Source organism: Acipenser ruthenus, chromosome 6 (assembly GCF_902713425.1).
Source record: "Acipenser ruthenus chromosome 6, fAciRut3.2 maternal haplotype, whole genome shotgun sequence".
Lineage (NCBI taxonomy): Eukaryota > Metazoa > Chordata > Actinopteri > Acipenseriformes > Acipenseridae > Acipenser > Acipenser ruthenus.
Window position 1 is genome coordinate 55,128,153 of NC_081194.1, and position 19,220 is coordinate 55,147,372.

At 39.0% G+C, this 19,220-nt stretch overlaps 1 protein-coding gene across 4 annotated transcripts in view; it reads left to right on the forward strand.

Annotated features, from left to right (window-relative positions):
• LOC117411313 (tau-tubulin kinase 1-like) overlaps positions 1 to 19,220 on the forward strand; it is a 97,769-nt gene that overhangs the window by 19,596 nt on the left and 58,953 nt on the right. For 3 of the 4 annotated variants that reach the window (XM_034018627.3, XM_034018628.3, XM_034018626.3), the window contains exon 5: positions 16,330 to 16,470. In XM_034018627.3, coding sequence (XP_033874518.1) covers positions 16,330 to 16,470 — 141 coding nt within the window. Of the gene's footprint in view, positions 1 to 16,329; positions 16,491 to 19,220 lie in introns of those variants that run through there. The other variant, XM_034018630.3, reaches the window with a different exon arrangement.

Sequence of the window (19,220 nt, forward strand, 5' to 3'; positions counted from 1 at the left end):
AAAACTGCGTGGGACACAGTAAACACGGATCTCTGTTTTGCATTGGAAAGGTTAAGTGGAACAGTTGAAAAGAAGCTGGATAAATCTGGGGACATCATCTACGTAAATGGAAGCGAGAGGTTTGGAGTTGAAAAAAGGAAGGAAAAAGTACAAACTATTCCTGGAAAGTCTAGACGGCAGCAGGAGATTGAATGCTTAGTAAGAGAAAGGAGACAGCTGAGGAAGCAATGGAGAAGAGCAGGACAAAGTCAGAAGGAGGGACTCAATCTCTTACAAAGGGTCATAAAAGATAAGCTTGCAACATCGCACAGAGCTGAGCACCTACGGAAACGCTACAAAAAGAAAGAGCGTGCAAGAACTAACTTTTATAAAGACCCATTCAAATTTGTAAAGAAGTTATTCACCAGTGAGAAGAATGGCACACTAAAAGCATCTAAGTTTGAGCTGGAGAGATATTTGGAGGAAACACATACAGATTCAAAAAGGCAGTAGCTTATGTCAATTCCTTCAGACATCCCACCTATCAATCCACCAAAATACCAAGTGGAGGACTGTGCACCTAAGTGGAAAGAAGTAGAGCGAGCTGTGAAAAAAGCAAGGGCTTCATCATCTCCAGGGCCTAATGGAGTTCCGTACAAGAGTGCTTCAGGAGTTCTACGAATCTTGTGGAAATTGATGAAAGTGGCATGGGAAAAACAGGTTGTACCAAGAGCATGGCGCCGAACAGGTGGAGTCTTTATACCAAAAGAAAAAGATTCTACAAGCATCAGTCAGTTTCGCCCTATTTTCCTATTAAACGTAGAAGAAGATTTTCTTCAGCAGTATTGCTCAGAGATTGTCAACTTACCTATTAAAGAACTGCTTCATTGACACTTCAGTACAAAAAGCAGGCATTCCAGGTTTCCCAGGATGCTTAGAACACATCAATGTGATCTGGCAACAAATTCAATCAGCTAAAAAGGAGAGGAAGGAGCTCCATGTGACATTCCTAGATTTGGATAATGCATATGGTTCAGTGCCACAAGAACTTCTTTGGGCAGCATTTGATTTTTTCAGTGTACCGATGACAATAACAAATTTAGTGAAAGCCTACTTTGGAGATTTGCAGTTTAGTTTTTCAACTTCAGAATTCAGCACTACATGGCAATGCCTAGAAGTTGGAATAATGGCAGGATGCACCATTTCTCCACTGGCTTTTACCATGGCAATGGAAGTAATCATTAGGGCATCAAAATGGGTAGTGGGAGGAGAGCGCTTGGCTTCTGCATTGCGACTACCACCAATTCGAGCATACATGGATGACATGACAACCATGACTACAACAGTAGCCTGCACTAATCGGTTATTGGGCAAATTAACCAATAACATTGAATGGGCACGAATGCAATTCAAGCCCACTAAATCAAGGAGCATATCTATAATTAATGGTAAAGTAGTAGATAAAATGTTCTTCATTAATGGTGAGGCAATACCAACAGTGTCTGAGAAGCCAGTGAAAAGTCTTGGGAGATGGTACGACAGGGATCTAAAGGACACAGTTCGTGTGGGAGAAGTTAGAAAACAAGCAGTGGAAGACAGCAGCGCTTTACCAGGCAAACTAAAACTCTGGTGCTTTCCGTTTGGTCTACGGCCGAGGTTGCTGTGGCCACTGACTGTGTCCGAGGTGTCTTTGACAACAGTAGAGAAGCTTGAAGCTTTAATCAGTTCATACATCAGGAAATGGTTGGGAGTTCCATGCTGCCTCAGAAGAGTGGGACTTTATGGTAAAGGAATACTGCAGCTACCAGTCTCCGCTCTAACCGAGGAGTTTAAGTGTGCCAAGGTCCGACTGGAAATGACATTAGTAGAGTCACGCGACAAATGCATAAGGGAGGCAGCACCTGTGTTGAAAACTGGAAGAAAGTGGGCGGCAAAGAAAGCTGTGGAGGATGCAAAGGCTGCCCTTCGAATTGGTGATATCATAGGGCAAGTTAGGCATGGAAGATGGGGTCTTGGTCTCAGTTTAGCTCCTCCTACATGGCACAAGGCAGCCCCAGCTGAGGAAGCTGGTAGTCAACGAGGTGCAAACGCAGGAGGAGAGGATGAGGTGCGTGAAGGCCGTTTCCCAGGCCAAGCAGGGAGAATGGATGAGATGGGAGAGTGTGGAACAACGCAAGATTGGCTGGCAAGACCTATGGTCAATGGAACAGAGCAGGATCAGTTTCCTCATCAGGTCAACATATGATGTTCTCATACTGATGCGCTGGGGAGACCGCACTGTGGTTGATCCCCAGAGCCAGCATCGCAGCCGTTGTGTGTGCTTACCAGCTCATCAGTCAATCTATAAAATAACCGGTATATGTGTAGATTTACCAGCTCACCGGTCAATGTATAAAATAACTAAGGAGGTGGTAGTTATTGCTACAGCATTTGAGGTGAATTCAGAAATAAAGTAACATCAGGGAGCTTAATGGCAAAAAATATGTAAATAAATACATTCTGTTTAAGATATACCGGTTATTTTATAGATTGACCAATGAGCTGGTAAATCTACACATTTACCGGTTAATCTATAGATTTACTGATTTTACACATGAACCGTAACATCTAGGGCCTTATTTACGAAGCATTTACCAAACGCAAAACATGATTACCGTGCGCAGTTCTTTCACCGTCCTATTTACTATTCCTATTTTCGTGCAGAAAACAAGGATTTAGAGGATGCAAAATGAAAGGGGCGGAATAGCGCTGCCGCCTCATTTCCATTGAATTAATGATGTAAACATATGCAAAGCAGCGTGTTAAACACAGATAATGAACTGCCATACATTCATGAGCTATTCATGAAGGTTTGACAAGGATTTTGTGCAGGCAAAAGTGACCCAAAAATTCCGCCGACTGAATGCTGCTGCAGCGGAAAGCATAGACGGCAGAAGCTGTGTACGATGGGGGGGGGAGTTAATATTGCTCCTCCCTCTCGGGCTGTCAGGATGGCAGCTCCTCTTTCTGTGGCTCTTGGGAATGCAGCTTGTTCCTCTGTGGCTCTTGGTAATGCAGCTCGTCCCTCTCGGGCTCTCGGGACGGCAGCTCCTCCCTCTCGGGCTCTCAGGACAGCAGCTCCCCCTCTGTGGCTGTTGAAAGTAATTTTCTTGCCCCCTCCCCCCCTCCCAGGACTTTTTGTGGGGCCGGGGCTCCTCCAACTCTGGTTGGGGCTTTCTCAACAGCGCCTCCGGTGGCTGTTGAGAATGTCTATTGTAGCCCCCTGCCCCCCCAAAAATGTTGTGGGGTTGGGGCTCCTCACACTTCCATTGGATGAGGAGCCAAAATCAGTCGGCTGCATCTCCAACTTCTCCCCTTCCGTAGGCTTCCCTGAAGCCAGATTCTTCATATGGGCACTCTTCACTGTTGTGCCCAAACTCGCCACAACTGTAGCAGGTTGGAGCTCCTTCAGCTTCCCATTGCCTCTGCTCCTCGTTCCATAGCCTTTTAAACAAAACACAGGAACAAAATAACAGTTTGAGCAAAACCCTACACACAGAACTCTTCAAAATAAACAACACAGCACCCAACCATACCCAACCATACCTCACATCACTCAATTACACAATTAAACACAATTTCCATTACCAGACAACCACACACACATGCACCTACTCTGAACACATCCTCCCCTTAATTTACCACACTGTTTTTGTGCTCACTAAAATAAACAGAGCTGTACACAGTTACAGCATGAAAAAAATCACACAGTCTTTCTTCTAAAGTGAAAACTTAAAGGATATGTACTGTTGAAATGGTTGTTAAATGTTTAAAGTCAAGCTTGAAATTACAATCAGCATATCAAACGGTATTGTTTATATCACAGTGCCTTGGGTGCAAGAAGTGGTGATATCTCATGATAACACCTGGAGTGTATTATTGCTATTATTAAATGGGTCTATGAGTGTGTTGTTGGCAAATAAAGAAGACTTTAAACTTGTTTTTAATCATTTTTATTTGTGTAACCTTCAACTGAGAGAAAGTAGTTCCACAGTAACTAAAATTGTTAGCTAACAATAAAACATTTGATTTTAAACCGTTTTGTATATACGTATATATATATATATATATTTTTGGAGCTTTGACAATAGTTTCTTGTTTAGACTTTATAGATATTGAACTGGATGTTGTCATTCATTGTTTCAGCATGTATGTATGTATGTATGTATGTATGGGGTTTTGTCCAGTAGACGGAGGTGCTGCTGCTGTGACGTTTTGTTTTTAAATCAGTGTCAATGTTTTTTTTCAGTTAGACAGTCACAGAAAACTTTCATAGTCCATTTTGTCTGGCGCTTGGTGTTTTCCTCAGTTGTATTCATTTCTAGGTTGTCTAAATCTGCTTCATTTACCTCAGTATGGCGAGATGTTGACATGTTCTTTTCTTTTTTCAATGTTTTTAGCTGCAGAATTTTTGTAGTTAATCTCAGGGATTGCTGTCATACTGACTGACTCGAGTGGTTTGGTTTACCGAGACGTACAGTTACAGTTGGCGTATTGATTTGATTTACTGTGATGAGGCCACTTCGGAGAAAGAAGTTCCGCACTGTTGTGTTATCACCAGATATCTAATGGCTAGGGAAAAGGTCTCAGACAATCAGAATCTAGTATTTTTGCCAATTATTTCTACCCATTTAGTAATATCTATTATCTATACATCTTCAGCCCCAATCCCATGAAATCTCAAAAAGCATATTAATCAATGTTATATGTACATGATGCTTAAAAGTCTGATCAGTGTTTTTTCCCATACTTTTGGAAACTATTTTATATTTCACTATATATTATAAAAACTTGCAGCTACAATGTACAACAGTGTGCAACTTTGCAAAATCTTTGAATTTTAGTAAACTGCATAGGCCTACCTGCAGTAATATCTGCTGCAATCAACAAATTTGGACCGCAGCATGTCACCGGAGCTTAACCTCTCTGCTCACTTGCATTTCTGTAAGTAGTCATGTTTTTTGCCAGAGAAATATTCTTTTGGTGCATAGTCAAGGTACATTTACACATGACAAAAAGCCAACCAATACAATGTTAGCAGAAGCTGGCAAGAGGCAGTCGCCTTAGCAACCAGGAGCAGCACTCAGTCAGGGTCAGTTAAATGTTTGCAGAATTGAAAAAAATCTGGTGCCTGTTGGCCATTTTTATGTCTTGAGGTGGTTCCAATATTTTATGGCTTTGCAGTTTACCAAATAAAACTCACAGCGGCAGCGTGTGGAGGTGGCTCTGGGGTCTACATTAAAGTAATAAGTTCTAGCAGCTAACAATTTAACATTTATGGCATTCATCCTTTTAACCTCTACCACCACCTGCACCTACTCCACTGTAAAAATTAAATAGCTTCAGGTGCCATTTTTATATTGTATTTAAGCTCTCTTTAAGTTCCATGATGGTGCGCTTTTGGTTTTCTTGATTCTGTTTTTTACTGGACATATATTAAAGACAACAGTATATCAGTAAAATAGTGGGCCGTGGGCCCGTCTGCCTTGCCTTCCAGTGACTCTGAGTCCGGCTGTGCTGAAGCAGGAGAGGGGGAGCTCAGACTCCGAATAATAAGTGCAAGTTAGTTCTGTTCAACTATCTAATGTTTTGTTCTGTGGATATTATTTTTACTTGTACATTTATGCTATAAAGGTCTGTGTTATACACTTGTACATGCTATGTTTACTACTGTTTATTTGAGACCATTTTTAAATGTATAGCTCAGCTGTGAACAAACATTATTTCAATTAGAATGTTGGTAAACATGGTTTTGTTGCATGTTGAATATGATGAAGTGGTTTCGCTAAATGAGACGTTTTTCAATGGCATAAAAAGTCAGGTTTCACCCATTCTCTGCTTGAATTGAAAAATAGATTGAAAAAAATGGTAAATTCTTTCTAAAACGGTTCCCGCGGATCCTTAAAAAGTCTTAAATTAGTTTTTTAATTTTTAAGGCCTTGAAAGGTCTTAAATATGACCGATTTTCAGTTGAGGGTCTTAAAAAGGTCTTAAATTATGTTTTTCTATAAAAATAAAAAACACGATACCAGTGATCAAGTTCTGAAAACTGCCATGCGTATCCGAGTATTAAATAAGCAAACCGCCCATACCCTAAACAGTGATCGCTAGCAAACGTGATTGTAAGTAAATGAAAACATACAACAAATAAACCTGAAAATATCAGCACGAACAAGGCACAGTAAATGTTCAAGATTTAGATTTTGACAATAAACCGACTACACTTTTCATCACTGACTTCTATTAATTTACTGAACCAAAGAAGTATTATCAGTGCACACTCGTCACACAAAGGATTCGGTCAAATGAAGTGAAATGTAGTAAGCACATACACCAATGCAGATCAGAAAGTCTATGTACTACTAGAACTTGTCTAAAACTTTAGGTATTTGAATTTTTATTTTAAGCGGTATTGTAAAGATGTTGCTGTCTCCTCGAGTTGATACTACTACTAGCGAGCTCAATTGTGTTGTGGGGATTTTGGTTTTATGTATTAAAAAATGAATACAATATTATTCCCTTTTTAAAAAAAATGGCGCTTAACCTTTTTTTCTTCTTCCTCTTGCACTCCAAAAAAAACCTGCAAGCGCCGTCTTCTCATCGTTAACGTTCTTTCAATGGGTGGGCACTGCTTTTCAAAACACACTCGATTGGCTATTGCTAGGTAGCACTTTGCTTCTCTTAACCAATAGGAATCCCTGCCGTCCAAACTGATACACGTAGCCCGGTGATTGACACCTCCAAGGCAGAGCAACATTTTTATTCCGAAAAATAAAAAATGATCAGTGTCTTGAAATTAGATGAGTGGCGCCTGCGATCTCCCGATGTTCTTACGATGTCCCGAGAAATTTTTAACATGTCAGAAAACTTTAGTCACCGACAAAGCAATTTGTGAAACGTGAGGGGCTACGGGCCGATTTCTTGACAAATACTGCCAGTAGCCAATAGGACAAGCTAGCAGCAATGGTGACGAAGAGAAATGTTGTGCCCCGCAAGGTGTGGAGCCTCAAAATTGAGGAAAGGATGGTGGAGATGTGGCAGGAACACCCGTGTGTCTTTGACATAAGTGACATTTCCTATCATGATCGCTCATTGAAAGAGCAAAGATGTAAGGAAATTCTATTGGAACTTCAGGTACCTAAGTAAATAATTGTTATAACTTGTTAACGCCGAAGCAGATACTGTGTGTGGTAGTGTGTCACTCATATTCGATATCCATTTCAAACCCGTACTGTATGCTTGTATTGCTAATTTAATCAAATATGAGGAGGAGGGGTGCGCGTCTGTGTGTGTGTGAAATAAAGAGAATGTAGATTACGTTGTTGCATATTTAAACCTATAACAAACTTGTAGTAGCTATTAAAGTTGTATTCTAGTCTGTTCAAAAGCGCAGCACTCGCTCGTAGTACAAAATATTTATGAAAGTCTTCAAATTATTCTGACGACCGATTGACGGCCAATCTCCCACGCCAATCTTTTAATCTAATAAATATTTTGTACTAGGAGCGAGTGTTGCACTTTTTGAAGAGATTCAATTTTATTATTTTGGATGCACCTCGACTCGAGTTGGTTCAGAGCACAGACGTCAATGAAATAAATACTGACATTGCTATAGCCTAATGTTATAACTGTTATAAACTTTTTTTTATCGCAATATTGAACATTTGTGCAGTATATGTCCCTGAAGTATAAGTTCTCATGCTGGAATTTGCAGAGTATGACATTAGCAATATCCACGGTCCTATTATACACACATAGTACTTACATATTCAAAATGCATTACTGTATGTTTTCAATTATATAGATATGAATAATGATACTGTAATATGTGTTTATAATTATTTTTGGTCAGTGGTAGAAGTCCAAACACAAGCAGAAAACTGCTGAAACCTCGTCACAGTGGGAGTGGAGCAAAAGACCTCACTTCCAGGCAGAAATTGATTTTAAAGAATCTTGAATTCTTAAAGCCATTTCTTGTGAACCGTCATAATGAAACCAGTTTGGAAGCAAGTAAAATATATTTTTTTAATGAGAATATTTTTCTAGTATTTAATGTTTTTCATATCAGAAAAAAATATTAATAGCAAAATCTACATAAGCCAATTGCGCGTCCAAATGGATCTTCTCCGCATTTTCTTCTTTTATCTGTGCAAAACAATGCACAAACAGCGATCGCCTCCTCGCTTGAGTCCATGATTCTCCCGAATGATGTCTACGATTCTACAATGAAAATAGGCACAGTCTGTGACAAGATATCTCGTATAGTGTGTGTAGCTTGCAATCCCCTGATCTACAGTGAGAAATCTTAGCTTAATCGGTACGTGTGCGTGGCGCTGCGTCTCCCGATTGAAAACATTGTGTAGTGTAAACCTGGCTTTAGGTGAACGATGGGAATCGGATCAGAGTCCCCATTGAATCGGTTCTTTTGATTCACCCTATGAACAAACTGCGTGGCGCACAGGAGTCGAGTTACCAGCCTATCGAGTGGCTGATTTGTTCGTTGTAACAAGGAAACCAGGTTGTCTCTCAACTCGTTGAGTGTTATGAAACTGAAGACCGTATGTGCCATGTTGGATCCAAATTCCCGCTTACTTAGTGCAAGATAAGAACTCTGTGTGAGCCAAAATGGCATCAGTTACATCCTCCAATAATGAGTGATTCCAAATGTATAGAACAAAAATTAAGAAAATGCAATGGACTTTTTTTTTTTAAAAGAGTAAATTTGATTGATACTGATGGCTAAACAATGCTAATGGTTCAAACTGTTATGTTATCTCCAGGATTCCAAATGTATATATATATATATATATAGTCAAACTATATTTAATTTAATGTTTATAACGTGTCAGAACGTAGGTCAAGTGAGAGTGCTGTTTTTTTCAGCTTTGACAGCTCTTAATGTCATTTAAGATTTCATAAATATATAATTGAGTTGTTTGTTAATCAGCTGGAATGAACTGCTGCTCTATTGATTAAAGAAAGACTGAACAATAACCCTTGTCATCAACTGTTATCATTGCATTGGTACTGTATGTATTGTACTAGCATCAAAATGTTTGATTCTTTTGCAATTCATACAGCTTGAACAAATAATTGTTAGATGGTATTTGAACTAGTCACAATTTTAGTATTTACGTTTGGTATACTTGATGTGAAAATGGGTCTTAAATTTTCTAAAGATTGGTCTTAAAAAGTCTTAAAGGTCTTAAATTTGCTCAGCTGAGAGCTGCAGGAACCATGTAAAATGTCGATATTAATCGTCAATTTGGCATAAATTGTGACAGTTTGACTAGCAGGATCCCAGAATGTATTTTGTACCTTTATTGAGGTGAGTCATAGTGCAAAAAAATGACACCTTTGTATGTATTGGGATTTTCTAAAAGTGTGCATCAGCAAAATGAATCATCGTTTAATTACACTTTACAGAAGTGTATGTGTGGCAAAGTGGCTGCTGATTAAGACCAGATGCAGAGGTGATGCAGTGCAGAAACAATCACACGTGAAAACTGTAATCCAATTTGGAAAATGTTCTTTTTATTTTAACAGAAATCCTGGTCTGATGACCAAACAATAATCCTCCGGCAATACACCCCTGGAAAATAATAACGATTTGTAAACACAAACAAATAATAACACGTTATCCGCTCCCTCAATACCACTAACACAAATCACCGGTCCGGTGCGTGCAGTAGTGCTCAAGGTGGTTGATAACAAATAACAGTGACTGTGGTGTTGTTGTTCCGGGTAGTGCTGGCCCAAGGCGACAGCTCCGGAGACGAGTTAGCCGTCTAGTGAATTCACAAACAAAAGACAATTACTAACAGTGCTACAAACAAACAAAACACTCACGAATATTTATTATTTATTTTTGGGAACTCTCCCGGTCCTTCCAGTTCCGTGCGTCTCTGAAACCAAGCGAAGGAACCGATTACAAGTCTCTGTCCCCTTTTTATGCTGTCACGCATGACCCCTTGGTAAACTAATGCAGCTGCCTTACAATCAGCGACTGCTACATTGTTTACCTTCCGGGTCAATACGTTCTTGCAACAGAAACTCGCCTTCTTCCAGACTGGCCAACTCCCCGACCCGGGAAAGAACTGTCAGTCCAGCCCGTCAAAAGAACTCTGTCCTCGCTGCTTAGCGCCCTCACAGGTCGGGAGGGAGATTTACAACCAGAACTCATTATATTTCTGTCACAGTATGCTAAGTCAATACCAAGTCAATACTGTCTCTGTTCTGTTAGTATTTATGCAACTGGTGAAAATGTTTGCCAGACTCTTATCATTTTCCCCAGCACATTTCATGCTTTTGTGCCAAACATAATGGCCCCTATGCATAAAATGTACTGTGTCCTTTATCATGCCAGTAATAGTGTTTAACCCTTTGCAGTCCATTTATTAACTGCGCGTCAGGCATGCCAGGTCTAATTCATTTTCACACGCGCATTTAATTTTATACACGCTGTTTAAAAGTATTTTTTTTCACAGTCAAACGGGTTTAAATGGCCCTACATATCAACAAAGCACTCACTAGGCATCTCCAGCCCCGCCCCACCCTTTCGTTTGCTATAGCGTTCACCTATGTAAGAAATAAATAATAATAATAATAATAGTCGTACATACCGATCAATCATCTCCGGATCACTCGTTTTATCACCAAACTCCTCAATAATGCGATCCAAGTCATTATTTTATTACTATAACATCTGAAAAAAGCTCTGCAAATGTCCATTGTCTCTGTGCGCTGACGCACTCAGCCAGCTTGTTTACTATGAACGCCCCGTTATCTGATACCTGATACCATGTATGACTATTCATGAGATACGCCTTTTTTTTTGTCTCGGCTCCTGTCGCTCCCACTCGGCAATTGAATGGTTTTCTCGGCTTTTTCCGGAGAAAAAACGACTAAACACCCGTTTATTGCGTTGCTATAATGATGTCTGACCCAGTCCGACAAAGGACCTGTGAGGAATAATTGCAATGTCGGACCCAGTCCGACAATGGACCGCAAAGGGTTAACATAGGGTGATTCATAAAAGCCATTTACCATTAAAAAAAAAAAAAAAAAAATCACTCATCGCGACGTAGAATAACGTGCGCATGGAGCAATTTTCTCATTAACATTATTCGCCTGATTCATAAAGCTGTATGGTGCTGTTAATTGACCCCTACCGGCATCATAATTACCATGTGCCTGAGACCAGGCGGAGAATGAGATGTGTCCTAATGGTCTAATTTCCTAGCATCATTTCTGTGTTTAGTAACATGTATTTAAGCCAATAGTAATAATAAAAAACGAGATGTTTAATTATCCAATAATTAGGTAATTTGAGTATTTTTGTTATTTGTAATTCATACATTTAAATTGCATCGTTAACTCATCAGAACCGGATAGACTACAACTTGTTGGAAAACATATAAATCAGGTTTGTAACCTATTCATTGCTCTAAGTGGAGAAAATGGCAGGCTTCGGCGTGCTTGTGTGGGCTGTACATCAAGGGATCTGACTGTGTGGATGATGTGATTCGTAGCAGGTATCCACTTAGCACAGTTATTCACCCTTGTGGAGATCTAGAACATTAACTGAATTTGAACTGCTAGAAACAAGGCTGTTCCCGTGACAATGAATTTATAAACTCACTGCTTGATTTGGATTCTAATTGGTAACTGAATTGAAACCAGTACCCTTGTTCATTATCTAAGTTGCTTTCTATTCTTTTTTTTCTGATACATTTTTAATCAGTTCTACCCAATTTGAAATATCTCATTCGAATGTTGTTTTACCATGGCAAACTACTCTCAATCTATGCCCACTAAGCACAAAATTGCATTGCTTTTACTAGGTGAGCTACTGAAGAACCAAACTAAGTACTTTTCTGCACTTTTGATGCTAGCCAGCTTTCCAATAGCATCACTTCATTTAAAATATTTATTTAATTTCTATATTTGTTGAGTTGTTTTTTTTTTTTTTAAAAATCCTTCTTATCCAGGACCAGTTTGAAAATGGAACTTATCTAGTTGCATATCTTAAAGAGTAAATAGCGGGGTTCCGTATATAGCCTTATAATCCCCACTTGTTGCTACAACTGTTTAAATAACGTACCTGTAATTTTTCATTTCATTATTAACATCCTGACAACGTTTTACACTTATGACTTTAAAGTCTGTTTCAAAGCTCTTTTCAAAATGGCTGCTCGAGTGCGCTGGAGTTTGAGATCTGTCCTCTAAATCACTGCAGGAAGAGTGATTATATAAAAAAAAAACATAACTGCTCTGGCTTTTCTGTTCCGTACCACATCATGGATCGTTATTATTGCTGTGTAACCTGTTTGAAAATCTGGGCAATAATCCTTACACTATCAGTGCACAAGTGTCCATTTCGAAAAGAACTTTGAAACAGACTTTAAAGTTATAAGTGTAAAAAGTTGTCAGGATGTTAACAATAAAAACATTTTAAAAAAGACAGTTGTAGCAACACGTGGGGGGACGTGTATTTATTTCTTAGCAGACGCGTGTAACGCTATCTTTGTTAGAACCCCGCTACTTGCTCTTTAAACTGATAATTCTAAGTTTGTGAAGTGGGCCTTGTATCCCATAACAATATACAGTAAATGTTATTACATATTTTTGCACCAGTGTCTTCATTTTTATGGGCTGGAAATACATATTTTAAGAACTTTGGAAGCAATGCAACCATTTATCTTTCCTTGTTTATTTCTTCTTTCCTAGAAATTAGTAATGAGAGGCAAATTTAAATATATATTGGAAAAAGTGTGCCTTATTTGGAAAGTGTCTCTCTATTTGACAAATAGAAAATCACAGCAATATTTTCAGGTAGTTATAGATGCAGTAGAGAATACACATTTGCCTTCAAGTGAATGCATCTACAGATAAGTATCAACCTAGAGTATAAATAGATGCATCTGTAGCTATAAAATAAATTAACAGAACTGAATCTGTCAAAATGCATTTTCAGAAAATGATAATAATGTCCTGGGGAAATACTGCATTTTTTAAAAGATAGAATAGTGCCATTTGTTTGTTTTAAACTATTTTATTTATGTATTGGTAGGCATGGCCATTTGTAATCGTTAATTCAAGTAATCGATTACAAAATTGTTCCTCGTTTAGAAAATTATTAATCATATAATCTATTTTGTATTGCAACAAATATGACAGATAAAAAATAAAAAAACAGGTGTTCTTAAGTGCAGGGTGATACCAATACTGTAGCTATGGGTAATGGAGCTGGTTATAATGCACCATTGCATATATTAAAACTATATTTAATTATTAGATTTAAGTTATACAGGAGACTAAAAAATAGAGGTATTTTCCAAAAAAAAAGAGATATGCCCTGTGGTTAATATTAATAAAAAGAGATATGCCCTGTTGTTAATATTAATAAGCAAGCCAATAGCAAATAGCATGAACGAGATTGCAGCCAATAAACTTTTTAAAAATTCCAGTCTGATTTGAAAAAATGAAATAAAAAAAATTGTTTTGTTTGGGGACATTTTACCAAAGTAGTCACTAAAACAGTGAAATTCACACTTTGCAATAAAAGACTGAGCTACATGAACAGCATAGGGACAATAATCAACACCTACGATACAAGCATGAATCCACCTACCTGCAGAGAGAAGCCCAGCCGCAAGCCTCAGGCTCTGTTGACTGCAAAATTGATAGCATGCCTTGCACAAGCAGCAGAAGTACAGATAAATCACAACAAACCATTTCAGCTTGCTCTACCAAATGCACCCCACAAAGGAGTGGATAACGAACCTAATGGTTGAAGCGATCGCTATTATTATTTCTTAGCAGACGCCCTTACCCAGGGCGACTTACAGTTGTAAACAAAAAGTACATTTCAAGATTCACAGTACAATTAAGAGCAAGATAAAATACAGTGACTTCAGTTAAACATACATTGACTATCAGCTAAACATACGTTGACTATCAGCACTGTTGAAGGACGGTTAAATAAATAAAAATAAAACACGTTTTGTTGTTTTAACTTTAGGTATTGACATTCAATGAGTGTACTCTACTACATTATTTATAAGGCTTCATGTAGCTGAACATATACCAAGACTGGGCGTTATGTAACGTATTTAATATGTTACTTAATGTAAACATTTATTCATATTTTGTAGTTGTCCATTGAAGACAAAATATATAGATTCATTGTAGTCTGTACGTTATTATATTATGTTGCCTTTAATTACTGTTTGGAAATTGTGTATATATTGGGTTTTATGTATACTGTACACTTCCTGTTAATAAAAAGAGCTACTTATTGAAGCATTGTCAAATATTTTTTTTTTTTTATTCAATTTTTTTCATTATGAATCCATTATTTTTAGCCAGTGGCATGTTGAAGCTTTGGACAAAACTAGACTGGCCCAAATTAATGGCATGGGCAAACCAGATTCGCCCAGCATCGATTTTGAAGCGTTGGATGAAACTAGACTCGCCTGGGCTAGTCCTGAAATTCATTGAAAACTGTTTCGCCCAGTCATCTTTTTCAAGTTCTGAGCCAATCTAGATTCGCCGGTTGGACGCGGGCGAGTGCCGAAAAAAAGTGGAAACTTCAGGATTCGCCCAGAAGCCCTTGGCGAAACTAGACTCGCCAGACCACCGGGTTTCGCCCTTAACATACATACACACATTATATATATATATATATATATATATATATATATATATATATATATATATATATAAATTATTGATCCGAGGGAAGACTATTGTTAGCGACGGGGCTATAATGCCCGAAGCCACAGGGTGGGAGGTAACATTGGTCTTCCCGAGGGGCATATCATTTTCCACTGTGGGCTGAGTCAGCAGTACATATTTAATATATGAGTCAGTCAAAATAATGAGAGGCAGGGTTGGATAGTTAATATGATTTTATATACTGTAAAGCCATAAATATTTGCAGCCTTTTATTATGCGTTTTTCACATATGAAAAAAACGTAAAAAAATATAGCACAAATATCTGCTGTACATATAATTAAGTAATGTACTGCTACCAGTGCAACAGGTCGGCAACATTTCTGGAGCAAAATAGGTTTTATGGGTGTTATTCGCCAAATATTGTGGTCGCAAATATTTATGGCTTTACAGTATTTTGTTTAAATATAGCTGATACAGTATAAGTAAATAACTAACATAAATAAATAACAGAAAATGTTTTTGAAGTTCATAACGCAAGTTTTTTTCTTTCTTTTTTAATTCATTTTCTGTTAAGTCACAGAATCGCTATTCAGCAGTTTTTTCATTTAGCCATTTTATCTTGCTGTTAGTAGTGGATGTGGAGGGCATTCCTTTGAATGGGGCGGGACTGATAGTGATGTGAACCAATCACATGACAGATGGAGACTATTGCCTGGTGATGTAAAGATGTTAGGACAATAGTTCAATCTATTTTTACTCCTATGATCAGGTTTTAACCAATCACAGGCCAGAATTTCCAATCACTATATATAGTTTAGGATTAGATTTGGAAACTGGATATATGTTACTGTGCTGTCATTCTTTTTCATTTTATTGTCACCCAGGGTAATTAAGCAGTACCATTACGTTTTTATTTATTTTTCTATAACAGATTACATTTTATGTGGCTATTTGAAAAGTATTTTTTATTTAAAGATGTTTTGTACTGGCAATAAATAATGAAATACATAATTTTAAAAAATGCACAAAAACACACAACCTGGTGAAATCAAGTGGTTCATTTACTGTACAATTAAGGATTTTTACAGTTTTAGTAAATGTTGATTTAATTTTCAAATTATTGCTTAAGATTGAAACCTTTATTTTACAAATGCTGTCTAAAATAAAATACATCTTGGTACATCATGATTTTACTTTATACGATAACTGATTGTTTGCCGTATTCAAAGCATTCAAAGCATTCTATTAATTAGGATACATAAGACAACAATGCATTTAGTGTATGTTTTATGTCTTTTTCATTCTCATTTCTTGCTATCATATACATGTATATTTATATTCAAGTCATTTTATAACTAGTACCCATACAAGAAAAATGTGTTTTGCAACTGTAATCATGTGAACATTACATACAGCATTTTATACCTAGGATATAAGGTGTGTGTCGTATAAAGATTTGGCCTCAGAACTTGTATGTTGGTTAACCTTCCTAACTTGAAATAAGTATTCATAGTCTATCAGCTTTAACATGTGTTTTCATGTTGGCTATTTAGGCTGTCTGGAATGATTTCATGATTAAAATTTGACCATTTAAAATTGAGAATTTTAGGTAATTGTATGCTTTTCCCCAGGGAAGAAACCTTGCAGACCTCAGACGTAGCCAGCCACGTGGGACCTTCACAATGAGCACAACCCTTCGATTAGGAAAACAGATCTTAGAATCAATAGAAGCCATTCACTCTGTTGGGTTCCTGCACCGGGATATCAAACCTGTATGTACCCTTTTAAACGTGTAAGCATCATTGAAAAGATAATTGTCTTTTTAGACGTACATGAACCCTCCCCCTCCCTGTTGTAAACACAAACCAGCCCATATTAATGCATTTTTTTTTTGTCTGTTTTTGCACAAAGGTTAAACTGTCTTCATTGCAATATGACTGTAATAATAGTTATTTTTGCTTGATCTTGGAGTATGCAAACTGGATGAATCTTTTAAAGCAGCTTGATCTTTAAGTGTCACACTTCTGCTAATGTTATCTACAGGTAAAGCATGGATCTATTACAGGACAGCACTGCCAATGTACAAAAATGTGAAGAATGCATTTACATCATATATCTTTTCTTGAACATCCTGTCTTCAAGTTACAATTCAAGTCTAGTGGTTAATAAACCACTTTGGGACTATAGGATGAATAGACTGAATTTACTTTGTTGTTTCACAATATGCACTTTTCTGCAAAATAAGCAAGATCAATCTATTCCAGTAAGAAATTTTAATTAGATTATGTTTTTAAAAGATACATATTGGTATGTTTTACAGATGACTGTGCTGCAAAATACACAAATATATGTCATATGGCCAAGAGGTTAATTATTGGTTAAAATATTCTACAGGTCAGGTCCCAGCTCACCTTTTTAATGCTACAGTATGTGACATTATGAAAGGTCACTTTACATTTGTGTCCTGCACTCTGCGCTAGATTAAGAAAAACAAACTAGCGGGAACCAGTTTGAAACAATATACTATAAAGTTTCCACAGCAAACTTAGTGCAGCCTTGAATACAAAAAAAGTCTTGTTAATAAAGAATGCAATATATTTATAAACACTGGTTTATAGTGGACATTTGTCATGGTCTCTGTTACAGTAATATAATATAATTAGTTTATTGCAAAAAGGTCTCAACTGCATATAGTGTAAAAAGTGACAATTTTCGAGAAATATTAAAAGTGTGTCGTACAGGACACCTTATCTAGAACAATTGTGAAAAAAGGCTACAAATCAATATGGTGTGAGTCATTCTACACCATAGTCTTTCATTTTATTTAGATGTTTTTCAGTTCCCTTTCAAGTACGAAATATAACCATTACCGAATGGGTATTTACCTCCTAAAGACCAGAATCCAGGATATTGTATACCAAAGCTGCTCATCGAGCCTGTGACAAAGTTATGACCGCTCCCAAGGTATCAAAAGGACTGTGCACACAGATCTCAGCGCCATTTTTCCCGGTACTGACTCGGTTGCGAACAATGCCAAAGCCACCGAACCAGCCTGGTGCCGACCAGCTTCCGAACCACTACTGAACTGGTTCTGAACCAGTACCGACTGTGCTAAATATACCGAACCGACCCCCGTACCGACCCGGTTCCAGCCCGCTACTGACCGGTGCCGAGGTCACTGAACCGGTCATGCTTGGGTCTTCACCCGCCCAGGCAACAGCTGTACAACCCTATACTGTACATTGCAATGCTTGCTCCTTGCATCATGACCAGGTTCTATCCCTGTAAGACATGCAAGTCTAGTCTGCCTATGGAGGACAAGCACAACAGGTGCTCTTCCTGCCTGGGGCAAGAGCCTGCCAAGGAGGCACTGGTTAATTGCAACTTAAGATCTGGGCAGCTGTTTCCCACCAAGGAACTGTTCTCGCTGAATTACTGTGGGAACGTTGGGTACCACCTGCCCCCTTGGGGCCCCACGGGGCTGCAAGCGCAGATTGGACACAGGAGGACATACTGTCCATCACCGCCTCTGAGGAGGTGGGTGAACATTCAGACGGCACATCCCCTGTGGTTAAGCTTTCCCTGTTGGCTGAGCTCATACCACTAATCAAGAGGGACACTGCAACCTTGCAAGTGCCCAGGCCTACATCCGGGGAAACAAGGCAATCTATTTTTTGACGATGAGCCTACCCCCAGCACCCAGATTTTCTATATGAAATCCAGTCTTCCTGGGACCATCCAGCAACAGCTCCTGCTGGTTTCTGTTCGATGGACGCCCTATATAATGTACATGATGTGGAAAAGCTGGGCCTGGCCCATTTTCCGCTGGTTGAGGCTTCCATTGTTGCCTTGGTCCAGATGCCTAATTTGGCGCTCCTATCCAAGGATGCTGCCAACCCTAACAAGCAATGTCGGATTTCTGAGGTGATCCTCAAAAGAGACTATTCAGTCAGGGCGTTTGCCGCACGGCTAGGGAACTACAGTAGCACCCTGGTAGCCTACCTGTCGCATTTGCTGTGGTCTCTCTCTGAGAACCACAGGCCCTCACCACAACAGCTGGATGAGCTGTGCCTGGTGAACAAAACCTGCTCCATGTGTCAGAACTCAACGAACTGGCTGTAGGCAGAAACCTGGCTGCACTGGTAGCAGCCCGCAGGCAGCATTGGCTTTCCCAGACACATGTGCCTCATGGCACAAAGCACCGCACTGTTGTATGCCCCGATCACTCCAGGGCATATGTTCGGTCCCGCGGTGGATGAGATGCTGCAGCACTGGAGGAGGAGGAGTAGGAGGTGGTCCTTCCCAAGCGACCACCTCCAGTATGTAAACTAGCGGCAATAGGTGCCATAGGTCCCAGCAGCCTCAAAGACCGGCCCAGCCGGCAGCTCAGGCTGCCAGAGGCTATGTTCAGGACCAAGTCCCTTGCTAAGCAGCAGCCCTAGGATTTTGCTGCCACAGGCCCAGTGCCCCTTCTCAGGGAGCCATCTGGACATCTGGGGGCTTACTATCATTCAGACCGGCT